The sequence below is a fragment of the Phalacrocorax aristotelis genome, chromosome 18 (genome assembly GCF_949628215.1).
Source record: "Phalacrocorax aristotelis chromosome 18, bGulAri2.1, whole genome shotgun sequence".
Classification (NCBI taxonomy): domain Eukaryota; kingdom Metazoa; phylum Chordata; class Aves; order Suliformes; family Phalacrocoracidae; genus Phalacrocorax; species Phalacrocorax aristotelis.
The window spans coordinates 12889624-12908236 of record NC_134293.1 but is presented as its reverse complement, the minus strand read 5'-3'; the positions used below and the strand labels follow the sequence as shown (position 1 = coordinate 12908236).

Here is an 18613-nt window from a genome sequence, read left to right as displayed (position 1 = left end):
AAGTGCAGTGGTGATGGAACGAGGACTAACAGTGCAGGGGTGATGGAGCAAGGACTGACTTCAGCATGCAACAATCCAACACCACACACAGCACCTCTCAAAGACTCTTACAATAGATGGAACCGAAGGTCATGGACTAAATGAACTCAATGGACATTTCACGGACATTTTACAGGGTGGTCCATAGAGTGGGGAATGATAAATGAAATCTGTATATTCTGTTAAAGCATGAGAAGGTGGGTAGGGGTTATTGAAGTTGTATTGGATAGTATGGGACCTGAGCATGACGTAAATGGTCTGGAATAAGGGGTGGATACTGTCATGGGTTTAGCTGGGATAGACTGAATTTTCTTCCCTGCAGCTGGTGCAGTGCTGTGCTTTGGAGTTAGCATGAAAACAGTGCTGATAACACACCGGTGGTTTGGTTGTTGCTGGGCAGCGCTTGTACTAGTCAAGGGCTTTTCCAGCTCCCCAGGCTCTGCCGGGGGCACGAGCAGCCAGGAGGGGAGGGGGCACAGCCAAGAGAGGGGATTCACACTGGCCAAAGGGACATTCCATATCATGTAACGTCATGCCCAGTAGGTTACTGGGAGGGGCTGGCGGGGGAGGGAGGCAGCAATCGTGGCTCGGGGACAGGCAGCGTCAGTTGGCAGGTGGTGAGTGGTTGTATCGCTTGTGTTTCTGGTTTTTTCCCTTTTTCCCTTTTCCTTTTTATTATATTATCATTATTGTTATTACTATAATAATAATCATTATTATCATTATCTTATTGTAATTATTAAACTGTTCTTATCTCAACCCACAGGTTTTTTTACTTTTGCTTTTGCTCCTCCGATTCTCTCCCCCATCCCACAGGGGCAGTGAGCGAGCGGCTGCAGGGTGTTTAGTTGCCGACTGGGGCTGAATCATGACACAGATGCTTCCAGGCAGTTCAGAAACCAGTCTCTGAACTTTTGTCACCCATCACTTCTGTGCTCCTTCACTTTTCCTCTGGGTGTTGAGCGGGGTGGGGTTCAGGGCTGAACCCTACATGACTCACAAAAAAATTTCTGAGCAATGTTTTTTTTTTTTAAATTAATGTCAGCATTTTCCAGACAAACTCCCTCCCCACAACCTTTTAAGTAGAAACAAATCGGTTTTAAGTAATGTAGTAGGAAACATTTAAAATTATTTGTAGTGTTTCATTTTGTAAAGTTAACTGTGAACTTCCTGGAATGCAGAATGTTGAAAGCTATTGCAGAAGCCTGTTACCTTTAACGTATTGAGTACTCCTTGTTCATTGGAAAAAATACATTAAAAATAAACATAGGCAAAAATAATTGACAGAAGGGGATCCAGATAATTTTATTTACCTTTATATATTAATATCAAATAATTTTTTTCTTTAATTTTAGTATATGACTCTCAACCCTTCAACCAAGAGGAAGACCTCCCGATCACCTGACAGAAAGCCTTGTAAGAAATCCAAAGCTGATGGATCATCCCTGGGTCAGCCGCTGAGCCCTACTCTGTGGTGCCACGTGCACTTGGAGAAATCTATTATTGGCTCTCCACTGAAAGTGAAAAACTCTAAGAATTCAAAATGTCCTAATAAGGAGCTAGAAGAGGTGATGAAGATTGTGTCACCTGCTAAACTTGGTTCTAACTTTCACATTCCAAAGAGGAGCCGACTGGGGAAGGGCAGCAACAAATCCTTGGACAAAAAGCAAAGAGGCAAAAGGGTTCTGAATGGCCAGAAGTCATCAGGGAAATCAAAGTCTCCTAGGAAAGGCTTGAAGACCCCTAAGATGAAAATGAAACAAATGACACTACTGGACATGGCTAAAGGTACCACTAAGGTCTCCAGGGCTCCCAGGAATTCTGGAGGCACCCCTAGGTCTTCCAGCAAACCCCAGAAACATCTGCCTCCTGCAGCACTCCATCTCATTGCCTATTACAAAGAAAACAAAGACCGGGAAGACAAAAAAAGTGCTCTTTCCTGCATCATCTCCAAAACAGCTAGGTTACTCTCAAATGAGGATCGTGCCCGTCTCCCCGAGGATTTGCGAGGGTTAGTACAGAAACGCTACGAGCTTCTAGAGCACAGGAGGAAATGGGCCACCATGACAGAGGAGCAGCGAAAGGAGTACATGAAGAAGAAAAGGGAGAAGCTGAAAGAAAAACTGAAGGAGAGAGCAAAGGAGCGGAAGGAGAAGGAGATGAAGGAAAAACTGGAAAAACAAAAAAGATATGAGGACCAAGACCTCAAAGGAAAGACGTTGCCTACTTTTAAACTGGTTGATACTCCAGAAGGACTTCCTAATACGCTCTTTGGGGATGTTGCCATGGTGGTGGAGTTCCTGAGCTGTTACTCAGGGTTATTGATGCCAGATGCTCAATATCCCATCACGGCAGTTTCCCTGATGGAAGCACTTTGTGCAGAAAAGGGAGGCTTCCTTTATTTGAACCGAATACTGGTCATTCTCTTGCAGACCCTGCTGCAGGATGAAATTGCTGAAGATTATGCTGAGCTGGGGATGAAGCTTTCTGAAATACCACTTACTTTGCATTCTGCTTCTGAGTTGGTTCGCCTATGCCTACGCAAATCAGATGTGCAAGAGGAAAGTGAGGTCTCAGATAACGTAGATGAAAGCAAGGATTCGGCAGCTTTTGAGGATAATGAAGTACAGGATGAGTTTTTGGAGAAACTGGAGACATCGGAGTTCTTTGAGTTGACTCCTGAAGAGAAATTGCGAATACTGGGAGCACTGTGCCACCGGATCCTAATGACATACTCGGTGCAGGACCATGTGGAGGCCAAGCAGCAGACATCGGCTGAGCTGTGGAAGGAGCGCCTAGCTATCCTGAAGGAAGAAAATGACAAGAAGAGAGCAGAAAAACAGAAGCGGAAAGAAATGGTGGCCAAGAACAAGGAGAATGGGAAAGATGAGAATATGATGGGAAGAAATGAAAAGAAAAAAAACGAGATGATGAAAATAGAGCACCGGGTAGAAATAGAAACTGATGATATGATCAGTGCTGTGAAGAGCAGGCGCCTTCTTGCCATCCAGGCCAAGAAAGAGAGGGAACAACAAGAAATACAAATGAGAGGTAAGAAATACCAGGAGGGTAGAGCGTTTGTGTGTTGTGGAGTAGAGGGAAATAAGTTAATGGCAAAATTGACAGCCTATTTTAAAAAGCTTTACCTGGTTTTAAGGGATTTACTCACTGGAGAAGTATAATTCAGCTTCTGTGGTTCCTGTGGAAGCTCAAAATCTGGAATGTTAAGAAAAAGCAGTAACTGCTTCTAGATTTTTATCTGTGGGCATCTTTTGTTCAGTACCTTTGCAATCCTGTCAAGCCCAGGAAGGTTTGAGAACAGAATCTGTTTTGGGACCAAAAAAAAAAAAAATTTGTCTACGTCAAAACATCTTCTGGCTCTTATATACAGAGGAGCTATTTCCTGCCCAAAAGCTAGTCGCTAGTCCCTACAGCTGCTGCTGGCCTTGCTGCCATGCACATTGTCAGTCTGATGCTAGAAGCCCTTCTCCCAGATAAGGACTTAAGCAATACGTTTCAATTTACAGTTTCTCACTTTAAAGAATTGGTTATAGAGTTGTATAAGTATAAACTGTCCACTCAAAGGTCTGTAAATGATGAGTTGCAGTACCGAACTTTGTATGCCTCTGTAAGTAGTGCTTTTTGCTAAGGAATGTGGAATATGAAGAGCAAAATACTTTGGAATTACACTTCAGGGATTTTTTTGGTTTTAAATGTGGGTACTGGGCAGAGGGAAGTGGATAGTATAACTCATCTGGATTGTTATTTCCCTTCTGGAACAGTTGAGGGACAGGCATCCCACATGGAGCCTGGCTTATGTGCCTTAGCTGTAATCTGGGAGTATCTGTTCTAGGAGACCAGGAATAGGTAAATAATGTGGAATACCCCGAGGCATCTAAGGAAGTAGACTGGATACAACTGTGCTTCACATTAGAAATAAACAGACCTTTCAGATCTTCTCTTAAGAACTGTGAGTCTTAGAAGTATCAGTAAACTGCTGAAGATCTGGAGTGCTGTCCTTCTCCAGAAAAATAAAATACCAAATATCTAATATGCTGTAGCTGAATGGCCTCTTGGCCCCAGTTCTTGTAGTGATCCAGTTTTTTGTCAGCAAGTTCAAACTCATGGTAAGATTTTACTGCAAAATTAAATACAGTTTGGACACTACTCCTTGGGATACTTCTTGCTCTCACTTGATAGTTTGTACTTGTTATATCTGAAGAACAGCAGTATTATGTTGATGGAGATAACAATCATTTGGCTTGCGTGCTGAGGAAGTTTAATTCATTCGTTTGGACTCTACGAGGAAAACTAGGTCTCTCTGGCAGGGTAGGAGGGATTAAGCCTTTCATTAAGGTTTGAATTCATGTTGCTTCCATTCCACATAATAAACCCCAACATTTCAGGCATCCAAGGCTTCTTTTACCTGTTAAGCAGTTGCTACCAGGCATAAAGGTACCCTCAAAGTACCAAAGATCTTGGTTTATGTTGTTGGTGCAGTAGTTAGGGCTGCAGTGCTGGCAGCTCGGAGCTAATGTGTTCAGGACCTCAGACCTGGGGTCTGGTGTGGTTTCAATATGTGAAAAATAGTTCGGGATAACCACAGTGAGAACTGCATCAGTGTGCTCCTACCATCACACAGGTGTTCTGTGGGCTTTTGCAGCATTCTGGCTTTCACTTCAGTTGCATTTGCTTTTAATAATATTAGTATCTCTGGGGAAAGTAAAAGAGTAGTTGCTGACAAAACACCTATTGTGCAGCGGTTCATATATGGTTCACTGCACAATAGGTGTTTTGTCAACAACTACTCATTTATGTATATATAGATATATATCTCACAGTCAGAGGTTTCCTCTTCACTGCTCTTGTAACATCTGTAACACTGGGAGCACTAACCTCTTTCAAGTTAAACCTATCAAGATTACGACCAGAGCTACCAAGCTAGTCTCAGCTCAAAAAAGAACCCAGTGTAAGAAAGCATAATTTTTTTTGTTCTTTCTTGACTTCAAAGGAAGTGAATCCTGCACTTCCTATTGAGATAACATGATTAATATCTGTATTTTCTTGATAACGTGATTAATACCTGTATTTTCTTGATAACATGATTACTATCTGTATTTTCTTGATAGTAAAAGTCAAGTCATTTCCCTTTCCATGTCACTGTGGCAGTTACTAATTGTTCTTTGCCTTATCACTCCATGAAGCAATAGCTCCCGTACAGTCTGTTGGAGGAGAATGGAGAGCTGGAAGCATATACAGCTAATGAAGCCTACCAGAGAGCAAAGTACAGAGAGAAAAGTGCTAACTGAGACTAGCTCGCCATCGCAATTTAAAATGAGATGTGGGGAGGAATCCTTTAGTTAGGGGTCTTTGTTCTCATATTTGTTTGAATGGTTTTGGCAAATGAGTAAATTTAAGTTTCTGTTCTTTCCTTGACTCTCCCTTATTCTGGCACTTGATGGTACCTGCTGCAACTGGTCTTTACACTTAGATAGAAAAAATACCTGTCTCATGAGTGTCTACGATATCCCATGTTGTAAGCGTTGATGAATTTGCTGGCAGTGTGGCTTGTTCTGGTTGGAGTCTTGGCTCTTGAGGGGAGGGTACTGAGGAAGAGGGAAGTGTACCTTGTGCTAGCATCAGGTGATGGCAGCGAGTCTTGAGAAGGTGTGAAGGAGAGAAGTCCTGGGGGAGTCATATCACCTCTGTCTCCTCCTAGTGGAAGGTGAGAACAGGCTTCCTATAGTATGTGTCTCCTGATGGGGTTTGTGGGACTCAGGCTTAAGTGACACAAGGCATTTGGTACTGTGAGAATGGCTGTTGCTCCCTGTCTGCTTTCAGTGCTTTGACACAGGGAGAGGTCATACAGTTTAGGGAGGAGTTGATATTTACAGACTTACGGGTTGCACAGCTGCTTGTATCTGACAAGTACGGATTAACAGGACAATTTTGTCGTGCTGCAATTACTGTAAGTTGGTATATTGTTGGTATATTATTATATAAAAGTTGATATATTGAGTTGGTGTAACAAATGTAAGGGTATGTTTTTCAGCATGACTCCTCTAATCATTCAGGATTGATTACATTGGCAGGACTTCAGAGACTTACCAGGTATTTACTAACCAACTGTTATTAAACCTGTCTTGATACAGAAAATTGCCTCAAGAGAAAGAGTAGGTTGTAGCCCTGGGAAAAGTCCTAGCAAGAAGTTAGCTTTCTTCCTGGGACAGCAGCCAGCATGTGACCTCTCTATATGCTTGCTTTTACCTGCCCTGATCCACCTCACCCCTTTCGTATGGTCTCATTCCATCTGCTTCGAACCTTCCTTTGTGATGCAAAGATAAGTCTTAATTTCTTCATCCTTTTTAATTTTTTCCTCAAGCCTTCTCAGGACACAGAAGAATGTTGCCTGTAGCCTTTTCTACAAGTCGTGAAGGGGTGATGTTTTTGTTAGACTGAGATCAGGCTCTGAAGAGCCAGTGTGACTCAGTTTGATGTCTTGTTCCTTTTTGTTCAGGCAGTTCTTGGTGAAAGTACACCTATCCTCCAGAGAAGGGCAAAAGTCTAGAGAGATTCTTGAACCAGCATGAGAAGTGCAAATCCTGTTGACCTTAATGATTTGTCTCTTGGCAGAAGCTGCCTTGCTTCTTGCTCCTTACCTAGAGATGTGAAATTACATGTTTTGTTCTGCAAGCTCTTGCCGAGGAGCCTGTGATGGCAGGATTTAGGCCACTACCTATTTTTCTTTCCACTCTTTTTTTGTCAACAGGCATGGATGTTGAGAACTACTGAAATTCTAATACTTCTGTCGTGAGTGGGAAACCTGAGGTTTCTATCTGAATGCTCTTCCACATCATAGCATATGTATGAAAACATGAGGTGTTAGGAGATGTGACTTGGTCGCTGTTGTGAGACAGTTGTGCCTGGAAGAGGCCTCTATTGTGCCAGATCTGTTGTTTTGGTAGGTAAGGTTTTGGGGAGAGTGCTCCCCATAGCTGCAGCTGTGGAAGTGCAGGTGGCCATTAGCCACACTGACCTCTGTGGTGTCACAGCTGGAGAGTCCCCAACGCTTGAGCTGGCCAGAGCGGAAGTCCTTCACGTATATTGTGCTGTAGTTAAAGATCTTTGACCCTGTTGTTATATGGGTTTGCACAGCAATGGATGCCACTTTTTTGATCTAGAATGAGAAATAATCATGAGGACTAATTTCTCCAGAAAATCTTTATCTAGACTTTCCTCTTTCCTCAGCCCAGTTCATCCTTAAGCCTTGACTTCTTAATAATTCTTGAGTTTTTTTCTAGAATGGTGGGTGGAAAGTAAGATGAAGGGTGGATGCCTGTGCCAAAAGAATACTAACCAAAGTCACCAATAATTTTTTTTTTACCTACGTGGTATAGTAAAATAAAAGAATACTGATGTCTGGATACAAAAAAAAAAAGAAGTAATACTTCTCTGTGCTAATTCCAACAGTGAGGATGGAGAAAGAAGCAGAGGAAGAGAGAATCCGGAAACATAAAGCTGCAGCTGAGAAAACTTTCCAGGATGGAATTGCCAAAGCAAAGCTGGTGATGCGCAGGACCCCAATTGGCACTGACCGTAATCATAACAGGTGGGAAAGGAAATGGTCCTGAGCTGCTAGCTCTCCCCTCTGAGAGGAGCCTTATCAGATAGCAGCCCTCAAGAAGTGAGTGATATGGAGGGTGTTGAGAGGACTCCCTGTGCATTTTTGAGGCCTTCCTGTGGAGGTCAGGATCCACTATCCCGTGGATCTTCAAGTGCTTGCATCAGTGCTCAAGAACCTAATTACCAGCCGTGCCCCACCCCCCATGTTTGTTGAACAGGAATGCTCTTAGAATGGATTCTAATAAAAGCTTTTCATGTTTCTCAACTGTGCTAATACAAAGATATACATGCGTTCATTTTTTTATTGAGTCAAGCACACAGATGCTTTTCCCCTCTACACAGATAAAGGTGGATATGTGTAACTAGCCAGAAGAGGAGACAGGTACCTGTTAACATGGATGTTTCCTACAGGTATTGGCTGTTTTCGGATGAGGTTCCTGGCTTGTTCATTGAGAAAGGCTGGGTACATGACAGTATAGACTACAGATTCATCCTTCCCCATCAGAAGAAAGATGATTTTAAAAAGGACTACAGCCCAGGAGGTACAGTCAGCCTGCTTCTCTGTGGGTATTTCTGTTGTTGCTGTCTGACTGTTACAGTGGATTCATGAATGTGAGAGAGAATGGTCTAGTCTGAGCGTTTTCATGGGGATACTCTGATTTAAGCATTCTTTAGACTCCAGAAGCCTGCACACAGGAGGGTGATGCTCATGATGATCTCCCTCCTGCTGCTGCGGGTCTTGAGAGTCCCTGCAATATACCCCATAAGGACCCGGGGATACAGTCACCTTTCTCTTAAAAGCAGTGAGGTTGATGTCAATTGTGGAGTAATCTCACTGGTTTACTCTGAACCTGTGGAGTTGCAGTGTGCCAGACTTCTTGGACAAGTAGTCAGTTTTGTGCTGCAGAGAGTGAGGGTATCCATCACAGTGCTAACGTTCCACCAGTGCCAAGACTCCCAGATTAACCTGTGAAATAGAGTCAAGCAGGTATCTTCTGGATACCTATAGCTTTGCTGATTGAGGCCATTTTGGCAAAGAGCCCTCTTGCATATGTCCTTTCAGCCTGCTGTTCATCTTGTACTGAATGTGCAGGTGGGATGCAATGACTAGCTGAAGTTCTAGTGCTTCCTCTGTAATTTTGCCTGGCTGACTTGGAGCCTGTGTTGTGGAGCCTTGCAGCCAGAACTTGGACATGCACAAAAATCAGTCAGTGGGGAGGGAAACGGAACACTTCTGTGTGGAAATAGTTCTTGGTACAGAAGAGCATGCTATAATCTGACTCCAGTTGCAGTTTCAGTCCTAACCGTTTGTTGCTTTTGAAGCAGCATAGGCTGACATTGAGTCTGTCTACAGCAATACTGCACGCAAGAGGCTTTGCTGAGTTAAATCAGAGAGCCCTCACCTGGTGGTATTTTGTCTTAGACAACGGGCAGAGTAGACACCTGTAGAAGAATGGAACAGGACAAACCTACAGTGAGATAACTTCATTCCGCACGTAACTTTGCAGCCATCTGCATCTTGCTGACTTGTTGAGCTGGTGGTGGCATTATTCAGTGGCCCCTCAATGAGTGTATTTTGTTATGTGAACTTTTTCAAATATTGACCAGCCATGTTCGTGTACGCCAGCTTGCTTCCAGCTGTATTAATTTCTCAACTGCTGCCTGTGTATTTAACCAGCTAGCGTGCAAGATTTCAGCACACTCCTTCTGAAACTTGATAAGCAAAGGATGAAATAAGCAGAGGTTTAAATTCATGTCAGACTGTTGTCTAAGATGCTCAGAAATGCAAATACATCCTGTTTATAACTCAGTTCTAAAAATACTTTGTCAGTATATAACTAAGAAGCGAAACTAGTTTTATGTATTTGAAATAGTAGGAATGCTTTTATTAATTTTATGTATGTGCTTTATAATGCAGTAATTTCTTAAAAAATCTGTTATCTTTTTTTGTATTTCTATAAATGCATATACTGTGACCTTTAGCAAACTAATGCTGGATTAGTTTCCCCTGTCAAATGTATCGCTGGCCTAGATACTGAATATAAATACTTAACTGGAGGTAGCTTAGTTTTTGCAAAATAAAAATGCTCACTGAGGAGAAAGATGAATGAGAATACGCTTGAGCTTGTGCTTTTCTTTTGCAGACAAGCGGAAGAGCACAGCCACCGATGGCAGAGTGAGCAAGCTTCACCAGTCTGTGCCTGCTGCAGACCTTCCCACAGAGACCACTGCACCTAAGCAGGGACAGAACTTATGGTAACACATGCTTTTATATCTGCGAAGTACTCAAAGCATAGAGGTTAAGGAAACTAGACAGATCTCTTGTGATAGACCCTACTACATACCTATTACTCCTTCAGTACTTTGCAGTTAGACTAGTTTAGCAGCTCTCCAGGCCTCTGTTACTGATATTATTACTAGTAGTGAATGGCTAATAGGACAGCCAGTCCAAGAGCCAGGGGAATCATTACAATCAACCTAATCAATCAGACTTAAAGCCAGTGTAAATTAAGCTGGTAAAATTCTGCTTTGACTTAGTGCTTTTTAAATATTTTATATTCAGAAGAATTGCTGAAATTAAAAGAATTGTTGTGCATTTTTTTTTCAGTATTGGTAAGCATTACTTTAAAAAAAAAATAGAGGGAACCAGTGATCTGGCTACGTGTGTCTAGGTTTTCTTTCATGGTTCATCACAGCAGACCTGAGCTGTGGCACACGGGGTCCTTGAGCACATGACATTAAAGTCTTCATTCAGCTCTTTGGAGACAGGCCTATATACTGCATGTTCTTGTACTATGTGAGACATGTAGAGCCAACCCCCAGCTCCTTGTCCGTGTCTTCTTCCTAGGCTTCACAGCAGACAGTGGTGGTGTCCATTTGTTCTCCTACAGCATCATATCATGGAACTGATTTTTGTTGCTACTGATAATGATAGCTTAGCAAAATTATTCTTCCATGTTGACAGCCTGTTATCCCTTTAATGCATCCCAATGCCAAACGGAACCACCAGCATGTCTTCTAAGTGAACCAAATCTAAACACTACTTTTTTGAGCATCTTTGTGACTTGCTCCAGTAATTGGCCCTACCAAGGTCTTTTATCTTTAAAGAAAATCTCCTATGTCGACTGTTGGCCTGTGTGAAAAGGAGTGACCAGCAGTGTCCCCATGCCAGAAAATACTGGCTACTGCTTTACCTGCTAAACTGCCTGTACAGGACTCTGCATGTTTTTAGATAACCCTGAGAACTGACTGTCAGAAAGTACTTGCTCCTGCAGCTCCCATATTAGCAGTGGCATTTCCCCAGAGTTTTCCACTGCTGACACACAAGTAGGGTTACTTGGTCTTTGATAAATATCACCAGTTGTAGGCTTAGCTTCAAAGCATAGTTGCACTGCTGCAAGACAGAACAACTTTACTAAAGATGTTCCTGCTACCCCACCAGCAACTGTCAGAGGCTGAAATTTGTGGATGCTTTGATTCATGTAAACCATCAGTATTTGAGTGCTGACTCTTTGCATTGCTCTACCCCTTCTCTTTCATTGCTAGCAGGTCATAGGAGATTGCAGACTTTCTTCTGCATGCCTTCGCTTTGTCCAATATTGCCATGATAAATCTCCACCCCTTTCTCAGTCTAGTCCTTTCTACACCTTGTCACATGGCCAAAATTCAAGCAGTTGGGCTTTCCTAGGGAACGGGTGCTAAGCAGGTGGTCGTAGAGGACAGTACGATCCACAGGGAAGTCCTCTCTGCTCTTTCTAACTGCCTCTGCTAATGCTTGATCTTATTCAGCAGAGATGGCAAGATAGGTTCCAGTAGAAGGACAAATTACATAAGGAAACCAGTAGCTTGTCAATCAATAGTGCATATTGCTATAAACTGAAGACAAAACAGAGCCAAATCCAGATGAGTTAAGTAACACTGAATCCCTGCAACTTGTAATTCCAGGCCGAACTTGAAAAAAGCACAGTATTTTATATTACAGTAAATTGCTCAATCAGGTTGGCAACTCTCAACAACATGCTGAGAGAGATCAGAGTGGTTAAAAAGGTAGAGGTACTTTATAGAGTAACTAGTCATGCAGCCCAGGAGAAGCAGCTGCTTGAACCAGGTGCTGTACATTCTCAGGACTGAATTATATTCTGTTACGAAGAGCTGCTTTGTATGAAGTAACCATAATATGCGGTATTCTCCTTTTTTAAAAAGAGCAACAAAAAAGAATTAAGAAGGTTGTTTAAAAGAAAAGAAGAAGCTTAAAGTGGCAGCCAAAAGCCTAAAATGCTTTCAAAGAGATTGTCTTAAAGTTTCCATACTAGATGGTTAAAACAAGTGCTGCCTCTTACCTTTGAAAAACAGGTTTGAGGAAACTTGGAAACAAAACAGCAGCAACAATAACAAAACATGCTCAGTACGGTTCACATCAGGATAAGGAAGCTCTTAAAAGTAAAAAGGCTTACTTAAAAACTGTGTTTGGGTCTAAATGAAGGAAATAAAAAGGATGATAAACTGAAGTTTATCAAGGGCGAAACAGGTTTTTTTTCCCTTGGGGAACAGTTGCTTCACAAGATCTGTTGTTAGAGGGCCTGCCTTAGGATAAGAGGGAAGCTCTTCTCATGAGTGAATAATTGGCTAAGAAATACAAAACAGATTACAGAAATACTCTAATTTGTATGTTCAGCAGGGAGATGGAGAGTAATGCTAGAGGAGAATGGGGAAATCTTCTAAAGAAAGGGGATTTTCTTTGGGTAAAGAAGAAAGGGATCAGGAAATTCATCTAGCAAATGGCAGTTTTGAAACAGAGAACAAAGTACTACTTCAGATCATACAGCTGATACATGCAACTCACTGCTACCAGCTGCTGTGGATTTTCACATTTGTACCCATTCAAAGCACCAGTTGGACAAATTGCTGAAAACAGAGTTCACTGAGGACTATTAAGCACAAAGGTTCTTGTCCTGGCACACAAGGAAGTCCTCAAAGCAGCAGATCCTAAAATCTGGAGAGGCAGGTTGAAGAAATGTCACTGCATGCCTGCTCTGCCCTTTTGCCACTCAGAAATAAGATACTGAGCCGGGTGGGATTTTTAATTTTTGCCCGGCTCTTATTGCCACAGTGTCTTTGATTTCTGTCCTTTTTGTTACCTGCTAGGAAAGACTGCTAATGATCACAGCACTTGCTGATTTTTTACTGAGGGTATCACGCCTGTGTGCATTGTTCTGCCAGGCAGGCTGGCAGTGTCAGCATGTTGAGGTGTAAAGTAGTGCAAATGGAAGATCTGAGCCAGATGTAGGCCTTCATGCCCTTAAAGTGAGCAGGGGACACAATGGCAGCTTTTCAGAGAAAATTCAACCACTTTGACTTAGCATTCTTCTGTGCTGCCTGCATGACTTTCTCCTAACTGACAGGGCCACCTAGAGCCATTTCCGCGGATAAGCAGTAAGCTTCATCAGCTGAAAGACTTTGTTTAAAGCTCTAGAACTGCAAAGAGCCTGTTTGCTAAGTACCTATCTGACAGCTGTCACCATTTGCAGGTAAGCTTCCACAAAAAGACAAGTGACAACCTCAGAGCTGTTATTTCAGGGGATAGCCAGTAACTAGAACTTCCCTCTGAGGCAATCCATATTCCTGTTACTGTATTTTCCTCCCTGGTGATTGCCGTTGATCTCTCCAGTCTCAAGGACTTCCATGAGCATAGATGGTTATGGAAGAGTCTCTTCCTTGGCTGCTTTTTGCACATTGTCCTTGTGCACCCTCAGAAGCCCTGAGGCCACACTGAAGTCCTTGTTGTTAGGATACAAGGACTTTTTCAGCTGTATCTCATAAAGTTAGCATGTGGTGCATAGGAAGTTTCATTTCTTTGTGTTCTGCTTTAACTCCTGCCATCTGTCTCTTTCTCAGTAGTACATCTAACATGGGATTGAGAGTAGCCTCACAGTGCACGTAGAGCATCTTTAGCCTTACCCTTTTCTACTCCAGAGCAATGAGACTTTTAAATGAACACCATATTAACTCTGTGAATGGTTCTGTTTCACAGAGGATGGGAGCTGGTAGGGGAGAAATAGATTCCACACTTCTGCCAAGAGCTACAGAAACAGTATCTCATGGAATTGGTTTCTGCTTTCAGTACTTTGTCCCCCAAAAGAAGAGGGCCCAGTGTTCTGTCCTAAAAGTGCAGAGGCTGAGTCATTGTTCTCGTCCACAATCATTAATGCTTGGTTACTTCTGTCTTCTCCAGACAGATGGACCAGTCCCGTTTCTAATATTGTGCACCTCTTTCACTGATGTTGATGCTTATTAAAAAATCTTCCCATTAACGCTACCAGGCATGTGGTCTTTGAAAAAGCCTTTTGTCCATACTGTAGTGCTTCGGGAGCTGTGTATGTACTGGTCTTTCCTGCAAGAACCACAGGTTAATTGCAGCCTTTGCAGTATATTAGTATGCAGGAGAATTCTTGCTCATCCTGGTCAGGAAGCAGTTGAATTTTGGAAACAGTGGCATCTGTGCAGAGTAACTCCCGTTGTTCTTCATCTATTAGGAATACACCATGATATGGCGGGTCCCCTCAGCAGACAATTTGAGTTAACCATGAGTGGGTGCTGACAGACTCCATTCTCACGCCTATATTCTACAGATGGAGTTCCCCTGTTTCCACCAACCCTCCAGAGCAGGTACTGATCCTGGGCTCCTCTAGATGTTGTCCTCTTGATTTCTTCATTCCCTAGTCTGAGGTCCAGGTTTTATACCTTTCTCTATCCCTTGTAGCCTGAGAACAGGTAGCAATATTCAGCCTGAGTGAGCACTAAGAGCTCCTTTTGACTTGCTGCTTGTGCCATTTGCCCCTTCAGTTTTGATTGCTGACCAGTCTGCTGACTCGTACTGCCAGAAGTATAAGAAAAGAATCTAGGCTGTTATTCAGGGATGTGGGAAGTCCTTACACCAGTCAGCATATCCCCCTTGATCAGTTTGAAGACCTCCATCTGGTCTTGATTCTCCCAAAGGCATCTTTCCCATCACTGTAGATTGTGTTCTTAAGCTCTGTGTCAGGCCACATGAAGGGCAGCAATTTCCTTCCCCTCCCTTTTATCAAGACCCATAAGCTCACAGCCCTGTTGCCTCCCACCATTTAAAATGCCAGCCCTGTCTTATCGTGTCTGTGCTCCCAGCCTGGTGCTGCTGGAGCCCTAGTTGGAGGTGCAAGTGGTTCCTTCAGGTGGTAGGAGTGCACAGAGAACTGGGTTGAGAACCAGGAGCTGTGGCTGCACAGAGCAACAAGGTGTCACCAATCAAACTAACACAGGTACCTCTTTGGTATGTTTATATTTTGTGCATTTTAGTTCAAGCTGATGTAGAACAGTTCCCTCTCCCAAAAATCCCAGTTCTTACTCTCGGAATGAATTGGGAAGACTTGAGTACCTGTTGGAGATGTTGTACCTTCCCTGTCCCACTTCCTTTTTAGCAGGAACAAAGTTGTGCCAGGGCTTATCCCTAGCTTTCTTAAAAGGATGATTGCTTTCTCACACTGGCCAGCATCCTGTGGTGTCTTTCCACAAACCACGTAACACCAGAGAATCCAAGCACCATATGATGACTGTTTCCAGTGCCCTTTCATTTTTACAGTGAGACAAAACTGAGCGGGGAATTCCCCTGTTAGATTTGCAGCCATGGGGGAAAGCTGAGGAAGCTTGGGCATGGTCGTCTCAGATATTTTTCCAACTGGATCCCGTGGTGTGTCACCAGCAGTGACTGATGTTGTTTTATCACAGCCTAAGCAACCATCTCAACATGGCTGAGAAGTAGTTGTCTGCTGGGTATCTGCAGGGCAACTGTTTCGAAGCGTGATTTATGCCATTCCCGTATTGGGACAGATTCTTCATACTAAAATATGGCTTAGGACCAATCCCAAGATTTGCCCAAGGGTTTGGAAGCAATTTGATACCAAAGATTGTAGAGAAATTTGTCTTTATTTAACAGAAGTCCAGTAGACTTAGAAAGGCTAGTCACTGCAGTGCTCTGTCTGTAGACCTTCCAGTGAATGTAGGAATGGTAATTAGTCACCATAAGTGGCATCTGTAAGAAAAAGGCACAGGTTACGTTGTTACGGGTTTGTGTGAATGCCTGTTGGACCCCATGACCAGCCCTTTAATGAATACCGCTTCTGAAGTGCCTGTGCTAGGCTCTAGTGGGTGAAAGACACTTGGAGCAGTTCTGCTGTTTCTCACAGGGAGGGTGTGCAGAGGGTAGTGGTGGCCAAAAGATTTGATCTCAGTGTGCAAAGTGAGGATGCTCCGCAGGGTTGGAGGATGCTGAAGCAGGTGACTGGCAAGAAACTATTTTTCTTCCATTTTTAAACATTCAATCCTGTGTTTTGTTAGAGTAATTAATTTACTAATTGAATGCAAATTGTGAGGCCATTCCCCTAATACAAGCATATTAGAACTCTGGAATATTTTCAGATATTTAGTAAGTATTTCTGCCAGAAGAATAAGCATTGTGGATACTGTAATTCTAAGAGGAGCCACAAGAGCATCTTTCTCTAGTTGTTGCTTGGCTCATCTGAACTTGTGCCTAAGAAGAAAAATTAGATCCGGAGTCTTCTTTGTGGCTGGTATGGATCACACAGTGGTCCCTTGTAGTTGCTCCCATATAAAGTTGATTTTTGCTGTTCCCTTGCTTCCCTCTTCTAAGGAGCAGTCCTTTTCTAGAAGGTATGTAATTAGTCTTATTTTCTCTAAATGAGCTCTGAAGCTCGGATTGAATCCTCACCCCCATCAGGTGAGGAGGCTCTGTGGCATCCTAGAATAGAGTTGGGGAAAAAAGAGGAAAAGAGCAGAATTTCAGGCTGTCTAAAAGCTAGTTTAGATCTGCAACCCAGCATTAAAACTTGATTGTACTCTGGAACTGCAGAGAGAATGCCTTGTGTAGAGAACTCTGCAAAAGTGTTCCCCTTTTAGTTTCAGCTAACTGCCAGTCGCCATTGCTGTCCAGAAGGACTTTCTGATCAGGAAGGTTTAAAGCTAATGAACATGGTTTCCACATACTGCAATAGAGCTTTCAAGTTCAGGCGAGTTTCTTAGAAAGGAGGACTTCTGCACTTGCGGAGGGTATAGCCTTCACAGTCACAAATCTACCTCGTCAGCAACTGTGGTATATGCTAGGACGTACCCTTTGTTAATCTAGGGACTTCTTGGGTTAATGAAAGAAGTTGAAGGTTATGCAGAAAGAATGATTAAATTGCCATGCTATGCAGTGAATAGCATGTTAATCTTTTCTAGTGCATCTAAAATGACATTCAGATTACTTAAACTGACTGCAACTTAGTGAATTTAATCCCTGGGGTAGCTGACTAAATTCAAATGCCAATGTTTTAATAAACTTAATGGGGAAAAAATCTGTAAATCAGTTCTGTGTTTATTTTGTTTTTATTTTCTCTTACCCTGGAATTGGCTACATTTGGGGACCTTGAAACGAGGCCAGTCTGAGTCAGAATGCTTATGCCAGCATTACTGGAAGTGTTTCACCTTGCTCCATGGGGTTGGGGTATAGGTTACTTGTGATCCCTGCCTATTAATACTTGTGCACTATTTAGAAGAAGGAATTGTCTTGCCACAGCGATACGTTAGCTGATGTTGGGGTGTGTTGTATCTTTCAGGTTTCTCTGTGACAGTCAGAAGGATTTGGATGAGCTGCTGGATTGCCTGCACCCACAAGGAGTGAGAGAGAGCCAGCTAAAGGAGCGTTTGGAGAAAAGGTGAGCCTGCTCTTTTTTTCCTCTGTGTGCCTTCTCAAAGGCAAAGCACATCCTTGTCACGGCAAGCTTTTCCATTCCTGGGGCAGCATTCTGCATTTTGCTTTGATTGTGCCTGTGCTGAAGAGGGGAGGATATTGAGGATGAGAAATTGCTGCTTTTCCTGGGCAGTAACTGCAGGTTCTTGGTAAGCATTTCTGTCATTGCTCCTTGGAACTGGAAACAAAAGCAGTGCTGATTCACTCAGAGCCAGAATTACCATGTGCTTTGAGGCATCTTTCAAAGAATGTCTTGCATGGGTGGAGCATGTACATCATGATAGATACCACTGTTGCCCTAGTGCCCGCACAGCTCACAGGGCACTGGCCTTGCATGTATTCAACGGTTGGTTTTGATTTTCCAGGTATCAGGACATCACACATTCTATCCATTTGGCTCGGAAACAGAACTTGGGCCTCAAATCCTGTGACGGCAACCAGGAACTGCTGAACTACCTCCGAAGTGATCTGATTGAGGTTGCAACTCGGCTGCAAAAAGGAGGCCTGGGATACGTTGATGTGACACCAGAATATGAAGCAAGAGTGAGTGAACAGGCAAAGTAGCACTAAGCAAGACAAGCGCAAGCTGATACTTTCTGTGGAAGGTCTTGAGTCTTTTGTTCTCCTCAGACAAGAGGATAGGGAAAATCAGTTTTCTCATGTGTCCTCTCTTTCTAAACAATTAATTCAAGATTACACAGCTACTGGCTTGAGGTCCTTTTGGTGTAGGTGGGTCATAATATTGGAGCTAGGTGTTGTGCACAGCTGTTAAACTGTCCTGTTTCCTTCATCTGGTGGCAGACTTCCTTATGGAGCATTAGCAGAATTCTTTGTAGCTGATTTTTAGCTTCTGCATCAAAACCAGCATGTCTTGCTGAGACAGCAGTTTTCCATTTTGGAGTCTTTTGGTAGTTGCTGGGGTTGGTTTGTTTGGGGGTAGGGGCAGGGGTTGGTGGGTTTTTTGGGTTGGGTTTGGTTTGGGTTTTGGGGGGTTTGGGGTTTGGTTTTTTTTTGGAGGGGGTGTGTATGTCATAAATTCAGACCACTTCAGGCTTGGGGTAATGATTGTGTCCCAGTTCCAGGACCTAAAGGATATTTTGTTCATGGGTATGTCAGTACAAAAGTTACTGTGCAGTGAACTAAAGTATGAATTTCAGTGCTCTGGCTAGT

At 43.0% G+C, this 18613-nt stretch overlaps 1 protein-coding gene across 7 annotated transcripts in view; it reads left to right on the top strand.

Annotated features, from left to right (window-relative positions):
* The window catches only part of BAZ1B (bromodomain adjacent to zinc finger domain 1B), a 59103-nt gene that overhangs the window by 24558 nt on the left and 15932 nt on the right, over positions 1 to 18613 (top strand). For 5 of the 7 annotated variants that reach the window (XM_075113409.1, XM_075113408.1, XM_075113412.1 and 2 more), the window contains 6 exons: positions 1395 to 3090; positions 7510 to 7648; positions 8074 to 8225; positions 9807 to 9918; positions 17310 to 17408; positions 17809 to 17986. In XM_075113409.1, the coding sequence (XP_074969510.1) occupies positions 1395 to 3090; positions 7510 to 7648; positions 8074 to 8225; positions 9807 to 9918; positions 17310 to 17408; positions 17809 to 17986 (2376 nt within the window). The remainder of the gene's footprint in view (positions 1 to 1394; positions 3091 to 7509; positions 7649 to 8073; positions 8226 to 9806; positions 9919 to 17309; positions 17409 to 17808; positions 17987 to 18613) is intronic. The other 2 variants (XM_075113411.1, XM_075113410.1) reach the window with 1 other exon arrangement.